The 23,445-nt window shown below is 45.1% G+C and overlaps 2 protein-coding genes across 3 annotated transcripts in view; one reads left to right on the top strand and one right to left on the bottom strand.

Annotated features, from left to right (window-relative positions):
* Positions 1-23,445, bottom strand: part of LOC147033655 (tubulin alpha chain-like) — a 497,880-nt gene that overhangs the window by 185,713 nt on the left and 288,722 nt on the right. The window lies entirely within an intron of this gene.
* LOC147033660 (homeobox protein BarH-like 1) overlaps positions 2,024-23,445 on the top strand; it is a 68,103-nt gene continuing 46,681 nt past the window's right edge. The window contains exon 1 of the mRNA XM_085871730.1: positions 2,024-2,106. Coding sequence (XP_085727856.1) covers positions 2,037-2,106 — 70 coding nt within the window. The 5' untranslated portion in view covers positions 2,024-2,036. The remainder of the gene's footprint in view (positions 2,107-23,445) is intronic.

Here is a 23,445-nt window from a genome sequence, read left to right as displayed (position 1 = left end):
GTCCAATCACCCATCAGTCCCTCATTCCATCTGTCATGTAATCCATCTATCTATTCATCCATCCATAAGTAGGTCCTTCATCCAATCATTCATGCTCCATCAATCACTATTCATTTTTCCTTCCAACTCTTAATTCCTTCATATATCCATCCATCTAGCCATGAGTAAATTAATCTGTCCATACATGTATTAATATATCATCCGTACTTACGTCACAACCTTAGTGGCACGTTACATTAACTACACGGCTGATGCCAAACATTTTATTCAATCATCAAGGCATTAAGGAGGCTGTCCTGACCGGTTGAGTGGTGGTATTCATACGACTGCAGGTGTTCTCACCATGTGAAAGACCCCTTTATGCTGGCGACCCCTTAAATTTGTAACCTGGAAGCACCCCGTGCCTGCGTAGATGCAGTGAGCAAGTGCGTACATCGACGTGCCTGGGTGCGGTACTCACTGGCACGCTGTGCACGCCACGTGCTCGAGCAATTTGCGTTGGTTCGTTTGATTCAAAGCACACTCGAGGTGCAATTACGCGCGAAAACAATCCTGAGCTCGGCGCTTCCTCCTCGTGCATAATTCCGCGCAACTGCGAGTTGTCCATCTCATGGCATGTGTCGTGACACGGGGACCACTTGCTGCGGTCATGGCTGTGAGCACCACCAATACATTTCAACACATGAGCACCACCAAGATCTGTCAATAGATGAGCACAATCAATACCTTTCGATGTGTGAGTACCATCAATACCTTTCAATACGTGAGAAGTGCTAAGATATGTCAATGCATGAGGTGGTATTGCTTTGCTATCATTCAAGGTGGTGTTCATACGACTGCAGGTGGTATTCATATGACTGCGGGTGATATCACTCAAGGTGGTGTTCATGACTGCAGGTGATATCATTCAAGGTGGTATTCATATGACTGCAGGTGATATCACTCAAGGTGGTGTTCATGACTGCAGGTGATATCATTCAAGGTGGTATTCATACGACTGCAGGTGATATCACTCAAGGTGGCATTAATATGACTGCAGGTGATATCACTCAAGGTGGTGTTCATGACTGCAGGTGCTATCATTCAATGTGGTGTTCATGTGACTGTAGGTGATATCATTCAAGGTGGTGTTCATATGACTGCAGTTGCTATCATTTAAGGTGGTGTTCATGTGACTGCAGGTGCTATAATTCAAGGTGGTAATCATATGACTGCAGGTGATATCATTCAAGGTGGTGTTCATATGACTGCAGGTGATATCATTTAAGGTGGTGTTCATGTGACTGCAGGTGCTATAATTCAAGGTGGTAATCATATGACTGCAGGTGATATCATTCAAGGTGGTGTTCATGTGACTGCAGGTGATATCATTCAAGGTGGTGTTCATGTGACTGCAGGTGATATCCTTCAAGGTGGTGTTCATGTGACTGCAGGTGATATCATTCAAGGTGGTGTTCATGTGACTGCAGGTGATACCATTCAAGGTGGTAATCATGTGACTGCAGGTGATATCCTTCAAGGTGGTGTTCATGTGACTGCAGGTGATATCATTCAAGGTGGTGTTCATGCTACTGCAGGTGATATCATTCAAGGTGGTGTTCATGCTACTGCAGGTGATACCATTCAAGGTGGTGTTCATGTGACTGCAGGTGCTATCATTCAAGGTGGTGTTCATGTGACTGCAGGTGCTATCATTCAAGGTGGTAATCGTATGACTGCAGTTGATATCATTCAAGGTGGTAATCGTATGACTGCAGGTGATATCATTCAAGGTGGTGTTCATGTGACTGCAGGTGCTATCATTCAAGGTGGTGTTCATGTGACTGCAGGTGATATCATTCAAGGTGGTGTTCATGTGACTGCAGGTGCTATCATTCAAGGTGGTAATCATGTGACTGCAGGTGATATCATTCAAGGTGGTAATCGTATGACTGCAGGTGATATCATTCAAGGTGGTGTTCATGTGACTGCAGGTGATATCATTCAAGGTGGTGTTCATGTGACTGCAGGTGATATCATTTAAGGTGGAATTGAGAATGGCAGTTGTAGTAACTTTTCTTGTGCCTTTTCGTCGACCTAGTTGGACTCATGCTGCTACGCATGCTGGTACTTTTGTTGGTACTCATTTTGGGATTACGTTACGGAGAAGTGGTGATGCTAAGAAGTGATGCTTGGGATAGAGGGCTGTGAAGAGGGAATCTCGTGCGGCCAACTGCACAAAGGGATCTGATGGTGGACATTCCAGTAGTAGTTATACCATTTGTAGTGTTGGGATTATGGATGCACGCTGGTATCGGTAGTGTGTACCCAGTCTCGTTCTCTTTGTCGTTATTGTATAAAACATACTGGTACTTTTGCCCATGATGGTAGCTATGTTGTTTGAAGTGCTCGAACTGGTGCTTATTTTACAGTAGGCCACCTTTTGTTGGTAGTTCCAGTAACCATGCTGATTTTGTTATTGATAGTTTTGCTAATATGTACTGATGCAGCTTGTTTTATGGGTAGTTATCTTTGTATGCTCATGCTAGTAGGATTGCCAGGATAGCCGAGACACCAGTGGTACAAACACACACCTCTAAGCTGCTGCCTGTGTTCGAATCCTGACCCAACTATAAACTCCCATCCTGGTGTTTTACAGGCAGTTTGGTTCATCAATGTGTGTGTTGTTCCTCGGATAGGACGGGAAGCTGGACGTCCTGTCTGCTAGCATTAATCTGTGGATATTAAAGATCCCATGGTGTCCTTTGCAAAGAGTCGGCGAGCTATCACCGGCACCATGAACAAATTACAAATTCCTGCTCTCTCTCTCTCTCTCTCTGTCTCTGTCTCTGTCTCTGTCTCTGTCTCTGTCTCACTGTCTCTCTCTCGCTGTATCTCTGTCTCTCTCTCTCGCTGTCTCTCTCTCTCTCTCTCCACCTCTCTCTCTCTCCACCTCTCTCTCTCTCCACCTCTCTCTCTCTCTCTCTCTCTCTCTCTCTCTCTCTCTCTCTCTCTCTCTCTCTCTCTCTCTCTCTCTCTCTCTCTCTCTCTCTCTCTCTCTCTCTGTGTTTCTCTCTCTCTCTCTCTCTCTCTCTCTCTCTCTCTCTCTCTCTCTCTCTCTGTGTTTCTCTCTCTCTCTCTCTCTCTCTCTCTCTCTCTCTCTGTGTTTCTCTCTCTCTCTCTCTCTCTCTCTCTCTCTCTCTCTCTCTCTCTCTCTCTCTCTCTCTCTCTCTCTCTCTCTCTCTCTCTCTCTCTCTCTCTCTCTCTCTCTCTGTTTCTCTCTCTCTCTCTCTCTCTCTCTCTCTCTCTCTCTCTCTCTCTCTCTCTCTCTCTCTCTCTCTCTCTCTCTCTCTCTCTCTCTCTCTCTCTCTCTCTCTCTGTCTCTCTCTCTCTCTGTTTCTCTGTCTCTCTCTCTCTCTCTCTCTCTCTCTCTCTCTGTCTCTCTCTCTCTCTGTTTCTCTGTCTCTCTCTCTCTCTCTCTCTCTCTCTCTGTTTCTCTGTCTCTCTCTCTCTCTCGCTGTCTCTCTCTCTCTCTGTCTCGCTGTCTCTCTCTCTCTCTGTCTCACCATCCTGAACTCGGCTGGTACAATGAGAATGCCAATACCCCAAAATGAGGTTACAGAGATGGACCTTCCTGCAATGGAGTGAAAAATGGCTGATGATGATGATGATCATTATCAGGGGTCTCCAACCTGCGGCCCGCGGGCCACATGCGGCCCCTTAGACGGATTTATGCGGCCCGCAGTGCCACATTAAGTTTACATTACAATGGGCCCGCAATACTGCCAATTTGTCAGGGTAAATGATCAAAGCGTTCTGTAATTTTTTATTATGATTTTGATTCATATTAGACACGTGTTTTTAACACGATTATTCATTTGTCATATCCATTGGCAAGAAAAATATATTCAGCACTAATTTTTGTTTAAATTTCCGCATATTAATTATATTCTATTTTTTTTCGGAATTTAGCGTCCTTTTTTTGGGTGCGGCCTTCCGCCCAAAAAGGTTGGAGACCCCTGATCATGATGATGATGATGATGATGATGATTATCATCATCATCATGATCTTGTTGGTAGTTGTGCTGGTATGACCATGCTGATAATGTTTTGGAAGTCAAGCTCATGGTTTCGCCATGCTCGTACTCTATTTCGGACTCAAAACGATACTACCACTACCAAGTAATACGGTGCTCGTCGGGAAGGCACGGGGGGCCAATGGGCCATGTAGGGCCCAGGCATCAGCAGCTGCCGCCGAGTCCGACACATTCCTGTGCGCTGATGCCTCCAGTTCTGAGCGAAGCCCGAGGGTTCTCGGTTCCCGTAAAATCCCATATGTATCTGCTTTGTTTAAGCGCTCAGGCCCTTTGGGGACACTCCGTGCAGGGAGAAGTGCTCCGTAATGTGCGCCCTGTGCCCATTCTCTGATTCCCAGGCCGAGGGAGGCGTCTCGGAGGCGGTTAAATGGATAACGTGCCGCATTAGTGAGTGTACACGAGCTTTACACAACGGTCACAAGCAGTTGGAGTACGACGTTGCGGGATCGCAAATGGCACGAGGAATATGGCGAGAGGATTAGGCGCGTGGTAGGGTGGCTTCAAGAGGGTCTTGCTCTGAGAGAGAGGGAGAAAAAGAAAGAGAGAAAGAGAGAAAGAGAGAAAGAGAGAAAGAGAGAAAGAGAGAAAGAGAGAAAGAGAGAAAGAGAGAAAGAGAGAAAGAGAGAAAGAGAGAAAGAGAGAAAGAGAGAGAGAGAGAAAGAGAGAGAGAGAGAGAGAGAGGAGAGAGGAGAGAGGAGAGAGGAGAGAGAGAGAGAGAGAGAGAATGAGAGAGAGAGAGAATGAGAGAGAGAGAGAGAGAGCGAGAGAGAGGTGAAGAATTCCTGCTGCAAATTGGCTGCCTTATTGGATGGCCATCGGGATAATCGGCTAGCTAGCAAAAGTCCATTATCAAAATATCCCAGAAGCTCTCCGAACACAGGTCCACAACCTCAATTTTGTCCGTAGGTCATCAGTTGAGTCAAAAGGTGCCAACAAAGAGAGAGGGAGAGAGCTGAAGAAATCATTTGGCGAACTGACGGCCTTCTTCAACGGCCATCTAGATAATCAGCTCGCTGGCAACCGTCCATCATCGCAAAATCCCAGAAGCTCTCTGAACACACGTCCACAACCTCGACTGTGTCCATAGGTTAGCAATCAAGTGAAAGGATGCTGAAAAAGAAAGAGAGCTGAAATTCCTTCTGCTAACTAGCTACCTGATTTGATGGCCATCGGGATAATCAGCTAGCTCGCAACCATCCATCGTCAAAAAAGTCCCATAAGCTCTCTGAACACCAATCCACAACCTCAATTTTGTAGAGAGAGAGAGAGAGAGAGAGAGAGAGTCAGAGTCAGAGAGTCAGAGTCAGAGTCAGAGTCAGAGAGTCAGAGTCAGAGAGAGAGAGTCAGAGAGAGAGAGTCAGAGAGAGAGAGTCAGAGTCAGAGAGAGAGAGAGAGAGAGTCAGGGAGAGAGAGAGTCAGGGAGAGAGAGTCAGAGTCAGAGAGAGAGAGTCAGAGTCAGAGAGAGAGAGTCAGAGAGAGAGAGAGAGAGAGAGAGTCAGAGTCAGAGAGAGAGTCAGAGTCAGAGTGAGAGTCAGAGACAGAGAGAGAGAGAGTCAGAGACAGAGAGAGAGACAGAGTCAGAGAGAGAGAGAGAGTCAGAGTCAGAGAGAGAGTCAGAGTCAGAGAGAGAGAGAGAGAGTCAGAGTCAGAGAGAGAGAGAGTCAGAGTCAGAGTCAGAGAGAGAGAGAGTCAGAGAGAGAGAGAGAGGGAGAGAGAGAGTCAGAGTCAAGAGAGGAGAGAGAGGAGAGAGAGAGGAGAGAGAGAGGAGAGAGAGAGGAGAGAGAGAGGAGAGAGAGGAGAGAGGAGAGAGGAGAGAGAGGAGAGAGAGAGAAGAGGGAGAGAGGAGAGAGAGAGGAGAGAGAGAGGAGAGAGAGAGAGAGGAGAGAGGAGAGAGGAGAGAGGAGAGAGGAGAGGAGATAGAGAGGAGAGAGGGAGAGGAGAGAGGAGAGAGTCAGGGAGAGAGAGTCAGAGTCAGTCCAAAGACGTTTTCCATGGCTCACTCGAAGCAGTTAAGTTCTCCAGGTCACGTGACTGCATTACGAGCTTAATTTAAACGTGCAATTAATTGCAGCTGCGCAGCTAAACCAAACATCTCGGGGCCATCTCTGGGCGTCGCGTTCACTTTCCTTCGGGTTTTTTTGTACAAACTGGAGCAACAACCATCCCCTCACATTGTGGTTTCCCTCCACTTGGACATCCTCTCTTTGGTTGTGCAAAAAGTTTGTACTTTTCTTTTTTAGTCCCATGTTGTTTTTTGATTCTGCAATCCCACCTTCTCCGAGTACGAGCCACACACAACAAAGGGAGAGGCGAGTGCAGCGCTTTTGGTCCGTAATCCCTTGGATTAACTTTTGGGAACTTTTTCTTGCGGCTCCGCACGTGTTTCTCTTAGCATCAAATGCGCGGGAAACATGCAATGTTCATTAAGCGCTCGGTGATGAAATATCCCTTCGATTGCTTATGACTGCGGACGTTTCAATCCGTTCCCATAATTCATGCCCATGCGGTTTATTTCATTTCTTTTCTCGTTTTTTATGTTTTGTTTTTTTCCCCCCTGACGCGATCGTGGAATATTCAGGTTTTCGCCAGATTTGCGATCTGCAAGTAAATCTCCGGGGTGTTTCTCCTTACGCTCGGCCAAGTTTTCCTCGGTCACGTGATGCTGCCCGTGGGACTTGGCACGGCCCGGCAGGCCAGAGCCCTCGGAACTCGGACCCTCGGCTCACGATACCCTGAAAGGGAGTGACAATCGGCTCATTGTTTCCACGCCATTCCAGCTGTTTATTACTGTACAGTACAGGCGTCTCTGTGTATCCTTCCGCAACGACGGTGCGTAAACCGGCATCTTGTTCGTCTGTTTTGGTCCAAATTATAATCACCCTCGAGCCTGCTGCTGTAATCCAAGCTGGAAGGTTCCAAAAACTTCCCGCACAAGTAATCCGACGTATAAATAAATATCTTTGGTAGTTAACGCTGTATTTGCGCGGGAAGTGTGCAATGAATGATGTGATCTCATCTCCACCTGTATACCTGCTGGAGTTGCAAGGCTCCAAATGGAAAGGCTTGACCAGTTTGTATCATTTTAACATATTTGGTACGACTCGGATGGGGTTCGAATCCCAACCTCCCAGACTCAGGGCAGACGATCTCAGCATGACACCACTTGGTTAGCTTGGGGCATGCCAATTGGTCTTCAGAGAGCATCCTGGTGTATGTGTCTTGCTGAAAGTGAACTGGTTTGTGATTTGTTTCCATAAAAGTTAAAATTGATGCTAAAATAGTCTGTCTGTAGTAAGTTGCGGTGAGGGATAGAGAGACGGAGAAGAATGAGGGACCCCAAACAGACTATAAGAGGGATCACATCACATAAATGAGGGACCTCAAACTGACTATAAGAGGGACCACATAATTTGTGTATGGTGCAATAATAGAGAAAGGGTCTTCATTGGCAGGGAAAGAGGGACTACCAATGTGAGTGATGCTGAAATGCTTTTGAGGAAGACTTCAACCTTGAAAGGTAGAGTGGAAGTCATCAAGAGGAGCACGTCGCTTGCCATGGATGTGCAAGGAGGACTTGAAGCCTGATTGAAGATCACTGATGGAGGAGATGCATTTAATTAATTACAGTTAAATGATGTGTGAGGAGGAGAGGAGGAGGAGGAGGGACCTCCTTGAAGAGCGTTGACAGAGGAGATGTATTTAATGAACGTGGTGTGACGACATCCTCATCTTCATGACAGGAAACGTTTATGTCAAGACTGCTTTAGCACCTCATCATCTATGTCTCAAAAGGTCAAGATGGCACTTAGTTTGCCTCGTGCCTCAATGCAAAAAACCGAGGGGGTCGTGCACGACGGCACGAAGAGAGTGCTTTAGGAGGAGCGTTGCCATGTTGGCACACCATCTGATCGCTCCATCCTGTTGTCGGGGGTAAGTCCTTGGATCACGGCCACTCTCACTCAGAACACCTGCCGGTTTGCAAACAACAACTTCTTTCGCAGCAAATTCACTTCCACATTCCTCAGGGATCGAGTTTCTCCAGCAGCATCCCGTTTCGTGTCTGATCTCATGGAGGCTAGTGGGTTTAATCCCCCACAACCCGCCATGCCCTGCACTCTACCGAGCCAAGTTCGTGGCTCCAGCGACTGGAGGAAACGTTACAAGCATGGCTCCAAAATGGATTCCCGGTTTTCCTATCAATCGGTTGTCATGGAAAATGCATTTTGTAATAATCTGGTACAAGTATTGGGATAAATAAATATTAGTGCCTCATCTATCATGTCAGAGCTCGCTCGGCATCGTAAGCTTCCTGATTATGGGTTCAATCCAGGATTCCGACTAAAAGTGCCGTCCGGTCCATTATCAAACATACTGCCCTTCAAACTCTTGAAGCCAGCTGTCCCTGACATGGTATAGACCAGTGGTTCCCAACCTGTGGTCCGCGGACCACCACTGCTCCGTGAGCTCCAATGAGGTGGTCTGCAGAAAGGTTGTGAAACAATCGAGGATATCCATACTTTGCCCTGTAAAATGAACTGGTTATTCACAAAAAAACAAAATGACATCGAAGAACATCGTGTTGCTCTCAAGAAACAATTTGAAGATTACTTTCCAGTCGAAACCAAACCAAACAACTGGAAAAGCAATTATTTTGGGCGTTAAATCAGTGACTGCCCTTTGGTTTCTCCAATAAGGTACCAGAGTGCTTGTTGGAGCTTTCTTGTGACGAAGTATTAATGTCAGGTATTAAAAAAAAACTTTTCCTATTTGAGTTTTTGGATTCAAAGAACTGGAGACTACCCATAACTTGCAGACAAAGCATTGCATTTTCCGATGCCATTTGCTTATACGTACCTGTGCAAGACATAATCAGGATGAATGCTGCACCTGACCTTCGGCTAAAGTTGACAAACATCAGACGCAACTTCCCAGAACTTTGCTCGAAACAAAAGCAGGCACATCCATCACATGAGAAAGGTTAGGTGACTGATATTAAAATACGATTTGTGGAACAAAAAAAAACAAAAAAAAAAGAGAAGAGTTTATTAAGTGGTCCGCTGAGAACCTCAACAATTAGCAAGTGGTCCACAGGGGGGAAAAAAGAGCTTGAGACCCACTGGTGTAGACATTATGTAGAACTCCCAAGATGCAGCAGGTCCTCGGCCACCATTCGGGCTAATTTTTTGCAATATATATATATATATATATATATATATATATATATATATATATATATATATATATATATATATATATATATATATATATATATATATATACAGGAGGGGTGGCTCATGGAGATTCATATGATGTATAACCACCATGGATTTGTCATGAGCTCCCAATGGAGAACTTCAAACAGACTACAAGATCATACCTTTTAATCACGTAAAGGGGTCCACAGTCTGCTCGTCAGCGCAACCCACTGCTTCACACGATGTACTATACATCTGCAATTCAGCCAATTTGGCTGGAAAATCGGTAACAAGGCCAAAATTATTGTAGGTCTATTCATTCACAAACGTTTATTCTATTTCTCATGGGGGTGTCGCCGTCACTCACGTCTCGTCGGAAACCAGAGGTATAGTATTTGCACCATTCCTCCTTCCGTGCAAATGGAGGTTCAGTGAGTTGTACTCTGTTGATTCTGGCCTTCGAGTAGCGTTCCAGGATGTCATCGCAGAGTGCTCTGAGTATTTAAATCGGAGCTCTGTGTTGGCTGGAACAGATTATCAGCGTCGTCAAGAGGTATATATTGGCGTGATAATGGTACACCCGGGACGATATAACAAAGCTGGTCGGGTGACGTTCTCCAAAATGCCAGAACAAGACATCTTTATGGTGCATGACATTCACTTGTGTTACTCTGGAGAATGACATTGTTTTTTTATGGGGAACCTCTGGCTTCCTGGATATCAATAGTGACTCCAGACGATGCTTGTGGTATGGAGACTCCACTCCCATGGGTCTCGCTCATGTACAGAAAACAGGGCATCAGTGAACTTATTGCTGATCTGACTGCAGAGTCCTCATATAACTGGGGATAATGGAAGTAATTCTCCTAACCTCTTCTGATTTGGGTTTGTCATTCTGACTTGGGGTTGTTCTGCTAACTGCTGGCTTGGCTGATTTTAGTGTGGAGGTACTGACGAAAGGGGATGGCTTTGATTATGATTGGGTGGTGGTTCTGATGACCTCGAGATGGTTTCTTTTGACTACTGGGTGGCTGTTCTGCTGACACTTGGTACATGTCTAATCTCGTGATTGTTTTGGGAGTGAAATATGAACCTTAAGAAGGTCACGCCAGGGTTAAGAGAGTTAAGTAAAGGTCTTACAAAGCATCTTTCAATTAATCGCTTAAACGGATGAGTGTAAAGCTAATCCAATTGTAAATAGCCGGCCTGTGGATGCCCAAGTTTCACTTTAGCTTCGGTGTTTGACTTTGAAAATAAACCACGGTGTTCTCAGCGGGTCGTGCTCTGCTGATAAGGAAAAGCAACCGGAACCAAACAACCAGAACCAAACAACCAGAAAAGGACCTGCAATGACCCAAGCCCCTTTCAAGTTGAACAAGCTAATAATGTTTGGCTTGTAATATTCTCATAATTATAATTGATAGTGCTTCGTTGAGCTTTCACTGGAGATGTTTGTTTTTCAGCTTGAGCCATCACGACGCCATTTTGGGACAAACACTTGTGGCATCTGGTTTTTCCTCGAAGTAAATAAAAGATTAATTCAGATTCCGAGATTTATTTCTGATTTGGCGCCTATATGCAAGATTGGCTTTATTATCGTAAATCGGGTGTAGATTTGGACTTCATTTTAATTTCAACTTTCTTGCAAATTCCATAAAAACCATTCCAGTTTAGACTGTCCAGAGGCCCTGAAATATACAATCAAATATAAACCACTCGAGTTTAGTCTGTCTACTGGTGCTTCTTCTTCTTCTTCTTCTTCTTCTTCTTCTTCTTCTTCTTCTTCTTCTTCTTCTTCTTCTTCTTCTTCTTCTTCTTCTTCTTCTTCTTCTTCTTCTTCTTCTTCTTCTTCTTCTTCTTCTTCTTCTTCTTCTTCTTCTTCTTCTTCTTCTTCTTCTTCTTCTTCTTCTTCTTCTTCTTCTTCTTCTTCTTCTTCTTCTTCTTCTTCTTCTTCTTCTTCTTCTTCTTCTTCTTCTTCTTCTTCTTCTTCTTCTTCTTCTTCTTCTTCTTCTTCTTCTTCTTCTTCTTCTTCTTCTTCTTCTTCTTCTTCTTCTTCTTCTTCTTCTTCTTCTTCTTCTTCTTCTTCTTCTTCTTCTTCTTCTTCTTCTTCTTCTTCTTCTGTATCCTCTTCTTCTTCTTTTTCTTCTTCTTCTTCTTCTTCTTTTTCTTCTTCTTCTTCTTCTTCTTTTTCTTCTGTATCCTCTTCTTCTTCTTCTTCTTCTTTTTCTTCTTCTGTATCCTCTTCTTCTTCTTCTTCTTCTTTTTCTTCTTCTGTATCCTCTTCTTCTTCTTCTTCTTCTGTATCCTCTTCTTCTTCTTCTTCTTCTGTATCCTCTTCTTCTTCATTTGCTTACTGGCATTATCAGAGCCGTGAGGCTCTAAAACGCCACGCACCCAAACTAATTGGCTACCGCCAAACACAAAAATAAAAGTAAAAACAACCTCGAATGAGCTCAGATCCTCGTCCTCTTAATGATGACGTCATAAAAACGGATATGACGTCATCGTGAAGCATCAGGTTTGCGATAAATTATCTGTGCTAATGCCCGGCTTGATTCCCGCAAACAAAATTCAAACAGCTTGCCTAGTTTCGGAGATAATGGTATAGGCGATTTCCATTAGCGGCGATATTATGATGTCAACTTTTTTTCCAGGAAGAATTTCCAAAATCGAAGATGGTTACTGCCTGCGTGTGGGCTTTCTGCATATACATGGCAAGCTTCACGAAGATCAGATGAAAACTCTGGGTTGTGAAACAAAAAATGTCAAAAAATAGGAGTGACGTCATAAAAATTGATATGACGTCATAGTGATGTATCATATGTGCGGTAATTAATCTCTGCTGATGCCCTGTTCGATTCCCGCAAACAGAATTCAAAAAGCTTGCCTAGTTTCGGAGATAATATTTTGGGCGATTTCCATTAGCGGAGATGTTTTGACGTCATATCTTTTTTTGTAGGAGGAATTTTCAAAATCGGAGATCGTTACTGTCCGCGCAGGGTATTTTTACATACATATGCCAAGTTTTAGGAAGTTTCAATGAAAACTGTAGGTTGTGAAACAAAAAAGTCCACAAGAAGAACAACGTGAGTAAGACTTGGAGATCCTCCATGAGGATCTAAAAATAAAAGTGCTTGGGACTTTATATTGTTCGCCTCATTTCCTTCATTAATTCCAAGACCGATTTGCAGAGTCGAGGGTGTTTCTGGCTCAATTGGCAAAGTCTATCCAGTATGCCTGAACAGGGGATCACTAACTCTCAGACACAATGTAAAAGACGTGATCTGGGTCCTCTATACCGAGGGCATTGAATGAGAATGTGTTCCAGGTCTTCGGGAACCTTACACTGCTCTCAGAACCCCGTCGGATGCCATCCTATCCTGTGTAAATAGGCGTTTAGAGTACAGTGTCCAAGTCTGAGCCTGTTGAGGATTCCCAAGTCCCAATGGGAAAGTAGAGGAAATGAGACAGAGGACGTGACCTCAGGGTGTACCTTCAAGCACGATCTACCCTTGGTGTAAGTCACCCACTGAGATTGCCATTTATTGTTGATGTGGACCCTGGAGAGATTGGAGAGTTCTGATGGGCCGAGAGAAATTGGGGTTGCACAATCAAAACTTACTGCCCGTTTGGCTGCCTGATTGCAGGTCTCGTTGCCTCCAATGCCCACATTTGAAGAGATCCAGCACAAGTCAACGACCGTGCCCCTCCAAAAGGCCATGTTAAGAAGGTGAAGCACTTCAAGAACCAGGTCCTCCCTACATCTGGACTGTAGGGACTCCAACACTTTTAGACCAGAGAGTGAATCAGAGAAAATAACTGCACTCTGTGGATTGAATTCAGTCATCTATTTGATGGTCCAGACAATAGCAAAGAGTTCAGCAGAGAGTGCTGAAAGATGTTCAGAAAGGCTAGAGGACTTTATCAGCTTAACAGCTGCTGGAATACAAAAAGCAGCCTCTGTTCTCGCTAGTACCAGATCTTTGGAGCCATCTGTATAGACATGTAAGGATTGGCTCCAGGCCGTGTTACATGTTACAACGACATTGTACCTATTGATTTTACACCATAGATCCAGGTGGATGCGAGGCAATTCTTGAGTCCAGGAAGGCCAAATGGCACTTTTTTGGGGGATTAGTCGGTAAAGAATCTAAACCCATTTCTTTAGCTGCCCTCTTGCAGGCAAGTCTGAATGGAGGAGAGAGGGAGGATTTGCCAAAAATTTGCTATACCCAACAGTCCAAGAACAGTGCTTTACCTGGGTGGTTGCCTCCGGTGGAAGTGCTCTTAGCCCAGTACCTCAAGTTGGACCCCTCCCAACGGAGAGATCGGGGCAAATCGCCAGCCTCCGCAAGCAGGGTACAGATTGGCATGCTTTTAAGGCCTGACTGGCAAAAGTCAGGCAAAAGGCAAAAGGCCTGACTGCCGTAATCAAATTGGGAGCGAATGAGGGTTTTATATAGGAGAAGGAGACTTCCTTGATGAGCTCCCCCAAGATGAACCTGCACGACTTTGGAGAAGGTAAAGGCCTTCGGCATATCTCGCACCACGTTTTTGTGTATGGGGGCTCCAGGTAAGGCCCTTATCGAAAGTAACTCCTAGAAAGGATACATCGAGAGAAGCTTTAATGGAAGTACCATCAATTTTCATTGATAAGTCCTTAACCTTCCTTTTACGAGAGAAAATAATGAACTTGGACTTGGGTCCAGAAATCGAGAAGCCCCATTTTTGGGCCCACTGCTCGATCCTGCAAACCTCCCCCTGGAGTTTTTTTGGACATAAACTGAAGGTTTCTGCTCCAGGTCCACATAGCAACATCATCTGCAAATAGAGATATCCTGCTGTGGGACACTAAAGTGGAGGCAGAATCATCTATCATGATGTTAAAAAAGGTGGGACTAAGACAGCTACCCTGGAGAATACCATTGACCATGGGGAACACGGAAGACAGGGCTTGACCAACTCTCACTTCGAAAGTTCTATTGGATAGGAAATCACAGATCCTCCAGAACATCCTGCCTTTGATGCACAGTCTATGTATCTTGTGCGGGAGGCCTTCTTTCCAGACTGATGTTGTGGATGTTGAGGAATATACCTACTAGGGACTCACGATTGTTTATTGCTTGTCTGATGCCATTGGCAAGTGAAGCAATGTGGTCAGTGGTGGAACGACCCTTTCTGAAACCACATTGATACTTGTACAGGAGGTTGTTCCTCTCCAAAAAGGTGACCTGGTGTTTGTTGACCATCTTCAACACAAATTTGCTGACCACCGAAATGAGAGCAATTGGTCAGGAGGAACATGGGTTAGAGGGGTCTTTCCCGGCTTTATGGATAGGAATGACAACAGAGTGTTTCCAGTTGTGGGGAAGCTTGCTTAAAGACCAGGCCTTGTTAAAAAGTTTGAGGAACACACCCAGCACCTTATCGTCCATACGTTTGAACATACCAGAGGTTAGGTGGTCAGGACTATGAACCCTGTCCTGGGATCTTGAAATGGCCAGCATCAGTTCGCAAAATGAAAAGTCCAGGTTGAGCATGGAGCTTACTGGGCAGGTGTCGTAGATGATGGCTTTATGTTGATGGGCGAATTGGTGTTTGTGAGCTATGAGCATTGGGTTCATGTCAGGGTCCCCCATGGGATTGGAGAAGAGAGCTCCCGAGGTAAAGACCTGGTCACCCGTTCAGACTGAGGATTTTATTGTTGGAGATCTCCACAGGGATAGTTATTCCTCCATCTTTGCCCCCATTCATACGTTTCACTCTCCTCCAGATGGTGTGAAGCGATACATCCAGGTTGATGGATGCACCAAGATGCAATCTTGGCTCGCTTGATTGCTCGCTGGGCTTGGGCTCTTCTCCTTTTGAGCTCCAAGACATCGAGGACCAACAGGGATTTCCTTAATCTTTTGAGAGCGGACCTCCTAACCCCGATCATCTGTTTACATTCATCATTCCACCAGCGGACTTGAATTTTCCGACCAACTGAACTTTTGTAGAAGGGGAATTGAATCCAATTGTAGAGTAGAGATTTACAATTGTGACAACATCTCTTGTGCTTGGGAGTTTGATGGTATTACATTCAAACTGGGTGTTACCGTCGATATCCATGAAGGGAATACCAAGCTCGACGAACACCCCACACCCACCTACATTCCCACTTGCTCTGTCCCTGCCTATAAGGGTGTATCCGGGGATCCGAAATCGGTTATGACCTTTTAATCAGGTTTCTTGAATACAGATTATATCCGGTTTGGATGAGAGATCGTTGTGGGATTTAATCAACTCCAGCCCCAAAGGAAGTTAAGCTTTTTGCATTCCATTGGATGATTTCCATTAATCATCAGGGGAGTCCTGAGACTATTTAGAGTCCGACCCTCTGCATTTTTGGCCTGATTGGCTGAATGTTTTATTAATCATCTTGAAAGTAAACCCCTCCCAGCCCAAATGTTGGATGGCTGCAGTGGAAACGATATTAATTTTCTCTGATCTGTTTTTTGCTTCAGCTGTACAATTTACTACTTCGGTAATGAAACCAGTGAACCCCTCTTTTGTAAAAATTCATGTCTGTGTTGGTGATTCCACTCTCAGTTTGGCATCCTGAATCTTTCATCTCTGTCCGAACTCCCACCGATTTAGTTTGTACTTTAACCGGGCCATCGGTTGTGGTCTTGAAACTGACCGCGTTTGCTGGGGTCTAAATTTTGGGGACCATCCGGATGGCCTCAGCGTTGGATAGTTTTCGCCTGCGTCTTCACCTGTTTGATCTGGGCAGCTGTTTGGAATTTGGGGCATCCTCTGAAGGCTGCACTGTGGACTCCACCACAATGAGCACAACACATTTCTTCACTTGCACAGCTTCCGTATTCGTGCTCTCCATAACATTTGCTGCAACGGTGCTTGCCCCTCCAGACTGGAACAGTAAGGCCAAATTTTTAGCACTTGTAACATCTTAAAGGGGCTGGAATATATTCCCGTGCGGTAAAGGCTTGATACCCCAAGAAAACTTTTGGGGGAAGGACTGGGTTGTCAAAGGATAGAACCATCGAGGTGGTATTGAGTTTGACCCCTTCCCTGACCGTGTTGAGACGGCGGGCGTTAACAACTCCCACCTCTGCTAAATGGCTCTTGATGTCATCAATTTCAATGGAGGGATCGATCCCATAAATGACGCCTCGACTCTCCCTCAGAGACCTAGGAATCTGACACGAGACCCGGAACACCAAAATGTGAGGCTCTCAACACGGTCTCCCGATGAGCGATTGATTTGCACTCAATGAAAAGGTCGCCTGATCTGAGCTTTTTGGCACTGGACACGTCTCCAAATTATTATATGATCATTGTAGCCATTTTGATTGGGTTGTCAGGGCTTAGGGGCTTAGAACCATTGGAAAGTCAGGCCAGGTATGTCAGCATGTGCCGGAGCAGCGCTTAACGACGTCCACTTTCCACCGGTACTCCAGGTGCCTCTGTCTGGCTATCCCCCAGGCAGATGCCTGGCCCATCCCCATCTCCTTGACATGCTGATCAACCTGCTGCAACATCGAGGCACGTGGTCGGCCCACTGGCCTCCTCCACTCATGAGGCTCCCTCACTGAGAGAACCTGGTGAGCAGAAGCAGCATCAGGAAAACGAGCCATATGTCCATACAGACGCAACTGAGACTCATGGACAATGCAGGCAACAAATCTCATTTGAGTCTCTCTCTCTCAGCAACCACTCGTTACACACAAAGTCAGACCAGCGATAGCCAAGGATTCTCCGAAGAGACCTGGTACCAAAGGAATTAAGTCTCCATCTCAGATCCTTGGTCAGAGTCCAAGTCTCACATCCATAGAGCAAGACTGGAAGCACCAAGGTCCTGAAGCCTCGGACTTTCTTCCTCACGCACAGGTACCAGCAGCGCCACACCTGATGATCCAGTGAATCCATGACTCCCCAGGCCCAACCTAGACGGCTGTTCACCTCTGGCTCACAGACAGCAGAGACGTGGTATCAGTGACAAGGTAAGTGAATCTCTCCACGACCTCAACATCCTCACCACAAACAGGCACAGACAGGACAGCAGCATCCAAGACGTCATTGAAAACCTGGATCTTAGTTTTGACCAAGGAGACCCGTAATCCTAGTGGCTCCGACTCCTTATTCAGCACTTCAAGGGACCCCAAGAGGATATCTAGATTCTCCACAAAGATGGCTGCATCATCTGTGAAATCAAGGTCAGAGATCTTGACATTCCCAAATGACACACCACACCTTGATCCCTACGACATGATCCCCAGAATCCAGCCCATACAAGTGCTGAAAAGTGTGGGGGCCAGTGCACACCCCTGATGAACTCCAGTACCAAATGGAAATAAGTCTGAGATGGTACCACCACAAAACACAGCACTCTCAGTACCAGAGTGGAGTTCAGACATCAGATTGATCAGTTTTGGTGGCACCCCATGAAGACCAATATTCCTCCAGAAGACATCGTGATTCAATGAATCAAAGGCTTTAGGGAGAGCAGCATAGGCTGCAAGCAGACCCTGCCAAAACTCTCATCTGCATTCGGTGAGGACACAAAGAGCAAGGATAAGGTCAATGATTGACCTCTTTCATGTAAAGCCTGACTGCTCTGGACGCTGGTGCTGAAGCAGATAGTGGTGAAGCCCATCATTAATTATCTGAGCAAAGACCTTGCCCGACACTGAGAGCAGTGTCACCCCCTCGGTAGTTGTTGCAGTCTTGGCGATCACCCTTCCCTTTCCATAGAGGGACAACAAGGTCCCACTTCCAGTCAGTTGGGATGATGCCTCTGTTCCACGCAGAGCACAGAACTGTATGCAATGACACAAGGGCAGCATTGCCACCAGCCTTGAGAAGTTCAGCATTGATGCTACACATCCCAGGAGCTTCCCCCATTTCAACCGATTCACCGCAGTTTGTGTTTCCACAAACAAAATGGACCACAGTTGATTGGAGGGTCAGCAATCGGGAATGTCACACCCCTGACATCCAACTCGATGGCTGGTGGATCAGTCTGGTACAGCCGCTCAAAGTAACTGACCCAGCTGGCCTTCACTTCGGACTCCTCTGTCAAGAGCCTACCACTCTCTGCTCGAACTGCAGTACACCATGGAATAGGCCTGGATGAACTCAATGCGTGAATTCTCCTGTAAGCAGGATGAGAATCACTTGACCACAGGTGATGCTCTACCCCGTCACAGATTCCTTGCACATAGACCTCCTTGTCCACCCGTAGTGCACGTGCAGTTTTACGCCTCAGCTCCCTGAAGAGCTCAGCTCTGCCAATCAGCCTGGCCCTGCGACTTTGGTCAATGGTATCCAGTGTCCCTTGGGAGACAAAATTCTTCTTCACCCTACGGTGAGTTCCAAGACATCTTCCGGCAACATCAAGGATGGTGGGCTTGAAGGCGCTCCACAACTCTTCAGGATCTCCCAAAGCACCGAGAACCCCCAGATTTCCACTCGGTCTGTTCGCAAACTCCTCAGCTGCCCTCTCATCCTTGAACTTGTCAACATTCAGCCTCGGCTACGATGAAACCATTCTCCTGCATTTAAGCTGCAAATTCAGAGTTGCTACAACAAGCCGGTGGTCAGTATTGAGGAACTTAGCACTCCGGGAGACCCTGCAATTCTGGATTATCCTCCAGTGACCATCAACAAGCACATGGTCAATCTCCTTTGCCACACCACCAGCATTGGAATACCAAGTCCAGTGATGAGGTTGTGGGTGCTGAAACGATGAACCGGCCACCCTTTCTCCATGACTTCTTGCAAAGTAAATTAACTTAGTGCTATTCTGGTTCACAGTTCCAGACCCAAGGGGACCAACACACGTCTCATAACCATCTCTATCAGTTCCAGTCGATGCATTGAAATCCACAAAGAGTAGAAGAGTATCTTCCCTGGGCACTGATCAACCACAAACTCGAGCGTAGCATAGAATGCGTCCTTCACAGTGAGATCACTCACCTCAGTCGGAGCATATGCAGAGATGAGGGAAATGACGCCGAAGGAGGGATGAATCCTTAGTCTCATAATACGCTCGTTGACTGGTGTTACCTCAATTATCATTGGGGTCAGCTTATTGGACACAGCTCCAGTAACTTCTTGGGCATGGTAACCATCAGAGCAACCAGACCAATAGTAGATGTAACCACCCACCATTATCTCACCACAATCCGGTCTCCGAACCTCAGAGAGTGCTGCAATCCTGATGTCCAAACGCTTGAGCTCAGATGATAACAGAGAGAGCTGATCATCCTCTTTCAGCGATAGGACATTCCAGGCACCCACCCAAAGGGACCGCCTCAGGTTAACCAATGACACCACCATCTGGTGGACGACACCTCAGCACCATCCCGACACACTCTCCTACAATCTGACCCGGGAATGCTTCCCTGTGGTTTCCCTCCTTTCATCAAAGATTGGGGGTTCCGAAGGCTTTGCCCCAATCCCGTCATACAGTGAGCTGCCCTGCGAAGGGAAGCTGCACAGGGGATACTCCCATGGAGTGGGTTTTCAGATGCTTTTCATGCTTTTAGAATGTTTTGCGGAATGAAAGGTTTTATATTGGCCCGAGTACAAATCCTGCCACCGACCTCCGAAAAAAAGTAACCCAACTACAGGATAACGTCCGCAGACACAGTTGGGCACAAGATATGGATGGCCGTTGGCTCACAAGGAGCTCCTGCGCCCTTTGACAGGTATTGTTCTTCATCCTGCTGGATGTCCATATCCAAACACCTTCCTCACCAGGAAACTTGGTGGAGGAGACAGTTTACTTGCCGACAACCCGACCACGGAACAGGTTCATACAGGTTTGCATACCTGGAGCAAGTCACAGATCTAATCTGACCTGAGCTGAAACAAGGAGAGAAGACGAATCCTTAGTCTTCGATTTCTTCCTTCTTCCTTTCTTTTTCATCGGAAGCTGAAACTTTCACCAATAGTTTGGCATGTTGCTCATTGGGGATAGAGATAGCCTTGACTGCTTTGGGAGGTTCCAACTCATCAATACTCTCTCGCCGCAGTCTGCCCCCTTTCCTCGTTCTATTATCTGACCAAGATGAATCCTTGTCATCTTCGCCGAACACGTTATTCATTCTCAATCACCTCCTCCCGGCACCCCAGAAGATTAACTTGGCCAATTGAGCAGAGAACGACCAGACACAGGCATGACAGGATACAGAATAACAAAAAAAAGCCAATACACCCTCGACACTCCAAACCGTCCTCAAATGTGATCGAGATCGTCAACTCCACAAATCCATGCTTTTTCTTTCGTTCTTCATTTCTGGTACTTTCGGTGAAAGTAAACGGTGCTGCAATCCCTCTCTATAGGCCATTAATTATACAATCAAATACAAACCACTCGAGTTCATTCTGTCCATAGGCCCTGAAATATACAATCAAGTGCAAAGCACTCTGTTTTAGATGGTATGTAGGCCCTGAAATATGCAATTAAATGCAAAACATACTAGTTTAGTCTGTCTCTCAGCCCTGAAATATACAAACCATTCCAGTTTAGTCTGTCCATAGGCCCTGAAATATACAATGAAATGCAAACCATGCTAGTTTAGTCTGTCGATAGGCCCTGAAATATACGATCACATATAAACCACTATAGTTTGTCTGTCGATAGGCCCTGAAATATACACTCAAACACAAACCACTCTAGTTTAGTCTGTCTATAGGCCCTGAAATATACACTCAAACACAAACCACTCTAGTTTAGTCTGTCTATAGGGCCTGAAATATACAATCAAATACAAACCAATCTAGTTTAGTCTGTCTATAGGGCCTGAAATATACACTCAAACACAAACCAATCTAGTTTAGTCTGTCTATAGGGCCTGAAATATACAAACCAATCTAGTTTAGTCTGTCTATAGGCCCTGAAATATACAATCAAATACAAACCAATCTAGTTTAGTCTGTCTATAGGCCCTGAAATATACACTCAAACACAAACCATTCTAGTTTAGTCTGTTTATAGGCCCTGAAATATACACTCAAACACAAACCACTCTAGTTTAGTATGTCTATAGGCCCTGAAATATACACTCAAGCACAAACCACTCTAGTTTAGTCTGTCGATAGGCCCTGAAATATACGATCACATATAAACCACTATAGTTTGTCTGTCGATAGGCCCTGAAATATACACTCAAACACAAACCACTCTAGTTTAGTCTGTCTATAGGCCCTGAAATATACACTCAAGCACAAACCACTCTAGTTTAGTCTGTCTATAGGCCCTGAAATATACACTCAAACACAAACCACTCCAGTTTAGTCTGTCTATAGGCCCTGAAATATACACTCAAACACAAACCACTCTAGTTTAGTCTGTTTATAGGCCCTGAAATATACAATCAAACACAAACCAATCTAGTTTAGTCTGTCTATAGGCCCTGAAATATACACTCAAGCACAAACCACTCTAGTTTAGTCTGTCTATAGGGCCTGAAATATACACTCAAACACAAACCACTCTAGTTTAGTCTGTCTATAGGCCCTGAAATATACACTCAAACACAAACCACTCTGGCTTAGTCTGTCTATAGGCCCTGAAATATACACTCAAACACAAACCAATCTAGTATAGTCTGTCTATAGGCCCTGAAATATACACTCAAACACAAACCATTCTAGTTTAGTCTGTCTATAGGCCCTGAAATATACAATCAAACACAAACCAATCTAGTTTAGTCTGTCTATAGGCCCTGAAATATGCAATCAAACACAAACCAATCTAGTTTAGTCTGTCTATAGGCCCTGAAATATACAATCAAACACAAACCAATCTAGTTTAGTCTGTCTATAGGCCCTGAAATATACACTCAAACACAAACCACTCTGGCTTAGTCTGTCTATAGGCCCTGAAATATACACGCAAACACAAACCAAACCACTCTAGTGTAGTCTGTCTATAGGCCCTGAAATATACACTCAAACACAAACCACTCCAGTTTAGTCTGTCTATAGGCCCTGAAATATACACTCAAACACAAACCATTCTAGTTTAGTCTGTCTATAGGCCCTGAAATATACACTCAAACACAAACCATTCTAGTTTAGTCTGTTTATAGGCCCTGAAATATACAATCAAACACAAACCACTCTAGTTTAGTCTGTCTATAGGCCCTGAAATATACACTCAAGCACAAACCACTCTAGTTTAGTCTGTCGATAGGCCCTGAAATATACGATCACATATAAACCACTATAGTTTGTCTGTCGATAGGCCCTGAAATATACACTCAAACACAAACCACTCTGGCTTAGTCTGTCTATAGGCCCTGAAATATACACTCAAACACAAACCATTCTAGTTTAGTCTGTTTATAGGCCCTGAAATATACAATCAAACACAAACCACTCTAGTTTAGTCTGTCTATAGGCCCTGAAATATACACTCAAGCACAAACCACTCTAGTTTAGTCTGTCGATAGGCCCTGAAATATACACTCAAACACAAACCACTCTAGTTTAGTCTGTCGATAGGCCCTGAAATATACGATCACATATAAACCACTATAGTTTGTCTGTCGATAGGCCCTGAAATATACACTCAAACACAAACCACTCTAGTTTAGTCTGTCTATAGGCCCTGAAATATACACTCAAGCACAAACCACTCTAGTTTAGTCTGTCTATAGGGCCTGAAATATACACTCAAGCACAAACCACTCTAGTTTAGTCTGTCTATAGGGCCTGAAATATACACTCAAACACAAACCACTCTAGTTTAGTCTGTCTATAGGCCCTGAAATATACACTCAAACACAAACCACTCTGGCTTAGTCTGTCTATAGGCCCTGAAATATACACTCAAACACAAACCAATCTAGTATAGTCTGTCTATAGGCCCTGAAATATACACTCAAACACAAACCATTCTAGTTTAGTCTGTCTATAGGCCCTGAAATATACAATCAAACACGAACCAATCTAGTTTAGTCTGTCTATAGGCCCTGAAATATACAATCAAACACAAACCAATCTAGTTTAGTCTGTCTATAGGCCCTGAAATATACACTCAAACACAAACCACTCTGGCTTAGTCTGTCTATAGGCCCTGAAATATACACTCAAACACAAACCATTCTAGTTTAATCTGTCTATACGCCCTGAAACATACAATCAAACAGAAACCAATC

The sequence above is a fragment of the Eptatretus burgeri genome, chromosome 2, assembly GCF_056783735.1.
Source record: "Eptatretus burgeri isolate ZD-2024b chromosome 2, Ebu_testis_v1, whole genome shotgun sequence".
NCBI classification, from domain to species: Eukaryota; Metazoa; Chordata; class Myxini; order Myxiniformes; family Myxinidae; genus Eptatretus; species Eptatretus burgeri.
This window is presented reverse-complemented; position numbering and strand designations above follow the sequence as displayed.